Below are 5,000 nucleotides of genomic sequence, written 5' to 3'. Positions count from 1 at the left end.
AATATGAAAATATGGCACTAAATCACATAGTGCAAGGACTTATAAACGTTATCCAATCTTTCCGAGGGTAAATTGGTCACTTACAAAGGTAAATTTAATGTCTAGTACCATTTTCTCCATGATTTTCCTTTAATATCTATGCCCTCTCCAAGCTTCTCTTGTTTATTTTTGTTTTTGTATTAAAGTCATTTACCGGATCTTTGCAACACGGATCCTTTAAGCGCCTTTTTTTTCTTAAGTATATTTCACTTTTATTTTCCAACCAATAATAAAATCACTTGTGTTTGAACTGAGAAGTTCGAGGTTTTGAGTTCTTTGCAGACGATGACATTGTTTGCCATTTAATCGGAAGTTCTGATTTTTTTTCTTACTAACTGAGCATACATCACCAATATCGTAGACGGAGTATAAAAAGGAGGTAATGATTATGATATCATCTAAAGCGCGAGGCGAAACGATTGGTCAAAAATTAAAAAAAAAAAAAAGAAAAATAAAAAAGAAAAGAAGAGGTAAGAAAGAAAATAAAATATAAAACAAAACAAAACAAACACAAATCCAGTTTGATACTCACCAGTGGGTGGACTGGTCCACATGCTGAGCCACCGAAAATCCAAACATGCTTCCATTTTTCCCCTCATGGATTACAGCCGTTTTCAAGTCCACATTAAACGCTGACGAAGGGCAGGCAAGAAACGTCATTAGTAGACATAGTAGTATCGTTATCAAAGAAGGCTTGATGATTTGTTGTGATGATGACATTAAAGAAGGGTTGGTGAATATAGAAAACGGGGAGATTCTTGATTTTAAACGAGTTGTTGTATTATGTGAATATAATCCAGGTTGGGATGATGACGATAGAAACTGTCCACATTCCGAATTTTCAAAACATTTTTTATCCGTATCGACAGACGAAAATCCTAATATATTTTGATAATGTGGGCATCTATGGTTTGTTTGGGCTGTGATGACAGCTCCTTCACAACCAGTATACGTAGAGACGGAGCAAGAGCTGCACGGGAAGTCTGACGTACATGACGTCATAATGACGTCACTGTCCATACGTTTATGACTTCCGGAGTCTTTGGCAGGTGTTGCAGCTTCTTCTAACATCCTTCTCTGAATAAGATGCGATCTGTCTTTCATGATTTTGAAATTTGCGTGCGTTAAATATCTCTAAACATGAATCTAAATTCTAAACAAGGCACTTTTTTAAGGATCGAGCGTATTTTATAAGTAACCCTGATCCCCTATAGTCTTTCAATATCTTCACCAAAACTTATTAAAATAATCCAAAACATGGGAAAATTAGAACACACACATTGGAAAGGTCATTTCAATAATAAAACATAAAACTAAAAACTATTGTTAATGACTGCAATATATCGTCTATATTGTAAACGATTAAAACTAGTAGGAAATATAGCTAATATAACACCTAGATGTTTTGTTTTTTTTGTTTGGGTTTTTTTTTTGGGAGGATAAAGACGAACATAATACTGAGCACTTTGGTTTAAATAAAGCTCCTACGCTTTAAAGATCCCCTTGTTAATGAGAGATTATTATGTCTAGATGGATCGGATTCTTAAAATAGGATTCTTAAGTGTAGCTATAGGCCTATTTTATATAAAACTTAGGTATAATAAAGGTCTTAGTGGTTAGAATGGGTTTGTGTATGTAATTTTAAAAAACCGGGTTGCCAGTGGTAAAATATATTTGGATCGAAATCATCTATAACTTATTTCATCTGTTGTGATTTTCAAGTTCTCATTACCTCATTCAATGTATGCTCAACTCAAAGAGCGCAGTCAGTGTCATGAAAGAAGCAAAAAGGTAACCTCGACAACTGCAGAAATTCAAAATATAAGACTAACCTTTTAACGTCTTTTTTCATTTTGGAAGATGTAAGATTGTGTACTTGTGATAAGTGACAAAATACAATATATTATAGCCTAATTTGGGAAACCAACGTGTATTTATGAGAAGATATAGGATATCCGGAGATCAAAAGCGTAGCATAAAGATGGGAGAAGTCAATAGGAAATATATCTCGACTAAACTACATTACACGAGTTTTAAAAAAAGAAAAAAAAGCATGATGCCTTTGATCCAAATCGGAAATCGTGATTAAGTAAATTAACCCTCTCCTTACCAGCAACAATTTCAGAACAATCACTAGAAATATCTATAGATTGTTTTGTTAAATCTCAAGAGCAACAAAAACAAACTGTTTGTAATTTTGTTCAGTGTTCAGAAAAATTCATCGTTATAACATAGTGTGAAGTTAGAGGTTCACCTTAAATATTTTTATGAGTAAGATAGCTATAATCTTTTTTTGGAAAAATCATCGTAACAAATGTGGCTATTTTACCTGTTCTTGGTAAGCAGAGGGTTAAAAGAGAGTCTGGTTGCCAAAATTTAACTATTTATATACCTACTATCTGAAAGAAGAAAACTTAAGAGGTTCTCGGTAACTCGTTTTTTTTTCTCTTTCCTTTGTTCAAGAGGGCAATCAGCGATATTTAAAGTGTGTATAATATAATCCCATGTCAATCAATTGCATGTCGTGCTCAACAGCATCCTTGTTTTACATATAGTATCTATAAATAATATCTGTGTGGGTAGAGTAGAGAATGCTTAATCTCCTGTTTCTCAGAAGAAAATCGTGGATTGTTACAAGGGAAGTTGTAGAAAGACCAACCTAGAATCGGGGAAAAGATTTCAAAATCTGCTAAGTCGATTTTCCATATTTCAGAGAATATTGCATTTTTTAAAAAGTCATTTATTTAGTAACTTAAACGTGAGAATACTTGTCTAATAGGGAAGAAAAGTAGTGACGTCACACCTTTTTCCTTTCCGGGTCCAAAATCCTTGGACGTGTGTATGTAAACGGTCCTTCGGAAGATAAATAATGAGAAGGTTACACAATATTGAATCAAAAGGTGGCATAACTATTTAGTAGCAGAAGGTATAAGCAGATTCTAAGGATTACGGGACGTAAATGAGTGAGGATGGATGATGCTCTTTATTGAAGACCAGCATATATTTAGACTAGAAAATAAGATGTCAACACTCTGAAATCAGAAGATCATTTACACAAAGTATGTATTCAGTCCTTCAGTTTTACACTTCCAATGAGATTTGAACCAGTTTTCGACATCACACTTTTATTCCCTTACTTTTAGTCTTATGCTTCGTTGAACAATACCCTGAGTGTTTTGAAACTTACAATTTTCTCTGGCGATTCTGTCGTGGCCAAAATATTGCCTGAAAGTGAGAGTGTTTAACCAGTTAACTGCCGTAGTCTCGAAAAATTCGCATTACAAAAATTTGGCCAGAAAACTCGTCCTTCATATATCGATCGATTTAAATGACCCACATCTTTGCAAAAAACTCTCAAACCTGGGACTTCGCGTTCCCAGGTTTGAGAGGTTTTGCCAAGATGTGGGTCGTTTTAATCGATTGATATTTGAAGGACGAGTTTTCTGGCCAAATTTTCCAGAGTACTGCAGTTAAATTGTTTAACATCTCATTTGCTTTCTGGGTGTGACTTAACAGGCTTCGAATGTCACAAATCCGGTTATAATTAGTGAGAGCTAGATATGCATATGTACTGCAGGTCTGATATCCTAACGCCATTTCGGGCTTGTTTTAACATTGTTTTGATGAACATGATATTTTACTTCGGTTTGACAATATCTCCATGACAACAATGAGCCCATAACTTTAGCTTTTTTTTAATATAGCGCAATATCCACTAAACGTCCTCAAAGCGCTTTACAAAACATAACAATTTGGAGTTCTCATACTAGCAATTAATTAACTACATGTTGGGTGCGAGGCATTAACTAGAATGTTAGAAAGTAAGAAAAAAAGGCAGAGATATTAAATATTGAAAACGAATCATCCAAGACATCGTGAGATCCCAGGTTTGAATTTATTATTTCTTAATTAATTAATCAATTTATTTATTTATTTATTTATTTTATTTTATTTTTTTGTTGTTGCCAAGATGGGGGTTACTTAAATCAGTCAATATTTGACGGACGAATTTCCTGGGGAAATTTATTAATACGTGTTTTTTTTTTCTTATCCCCAGAGCAGCCTACGGCAAATAACTGGGTACGTAGCTGACCAATTAAAAAAAATTATTATGTTTATTACGACAAATCTATAAGTGTAAGCAATCCTCGGCAAACAGTATCAGTCAGTGTTCAAAACAAAGAAAATAAGCATTAATTTATACGATTCGTCCAAGCTATAATAATGACATTCCAGTAAGTACAGTCATGATTTTCAAATCAAATTCAGAGATTTCACAATTTAAAAACAAATTAACGACAGCCTCGAATCATGCTGCTAGTGAAATACTAATACGTAATAGTTACTATTTTAAAAGAATTCTATTTATATAACATCATAAAAACGAAGTGGGTAAACTATATACAATATATCCAGGTAATGAATTATTCACACACAAACATTATATTTTTAAAAATCGAAATACAAGTCTACTGATTCAAACAGCGATGAATACTTTAACTATATTATGCACATAAAGTAAGAAACAATCGCCAAAACTTATAACTTAAAACACACTTGAATCTTCACCTCCTCACACGAAGCCGTTCTGGTACTCACTACTCACGTATTACCACACAGCACAGTGGAAGAATGAAAGAACTGGCTTTGCCAGAGAACTTCATCTATAGTAAGTGTAGTGTACACAAGATATTACAGTAAACCCTCTGTATATTCCCCTACCAAACACAACGCCTCCTTCTACTTCCATTATAACACTCACGGTATAAAGAAAAAATCAGATAAGAACTCGAAATCATAACTGCCTCCCAACACCTACGTTATATTATCATATTTACACTCCTCACTCTGCACTCTTTGAAACCATTGCTACCGTGCACGACGATCTTAACTTTGAATAGAAATAAATAACTAGAAACTTCACCAAGTATCCCTCCACACCCCCCCCCCCCCTCCTCCCC

At 34.1% G+C, this 5,000-nt stretch overlaps 1 protein-coding gene across 2 annotated transcripts in view; it reads right to left on the bottom strand.

Moving 5' to 3' along the window:
- LOC144965758 (integrin alpha-8-like) overlaps positions 1-5,000 on the bottom strand; it is a 129,314-nt gene that overhangs the window by 124,186 nt on the left and 128 nt on the right. For both annotated transcript variants that reach the window (XM_078901422.1, XM_078901421.1), the window contains exon 2: positions 572-1,275. In XM_078901422.1, the coding sequence (XP_078757548.1) occupies positions 572-1,143 (572 nt within the window). In that variant the 5' untranslated portion in view covers positions 1,144-1,275. The remainder of the gene's footprint in view (positions 1-571; positions 1,276-5,000) is intronic.

Source organism: Berghia stephanieae, chromosome 2 (genome assembly GCF_034508935.2).
Source record: "Berghia stephanieae isolate SIO BIC M18660-M18661 chromosome 2, UCSD_Bste_1.3, whole genome shotgun sequence".
In the NCBI taxonomy this organism is placed as follows: Eukaryota; Metazoa; Mollusca; class Gastropoda; order Nudibranchia; family Aeolidiidae; genus Berghia; species Berghia stephanieae.
Note: the sequence above shows the minus strand (reverse complement) of the source record. Positions and strands in the feature narration are given on the sequence as shown.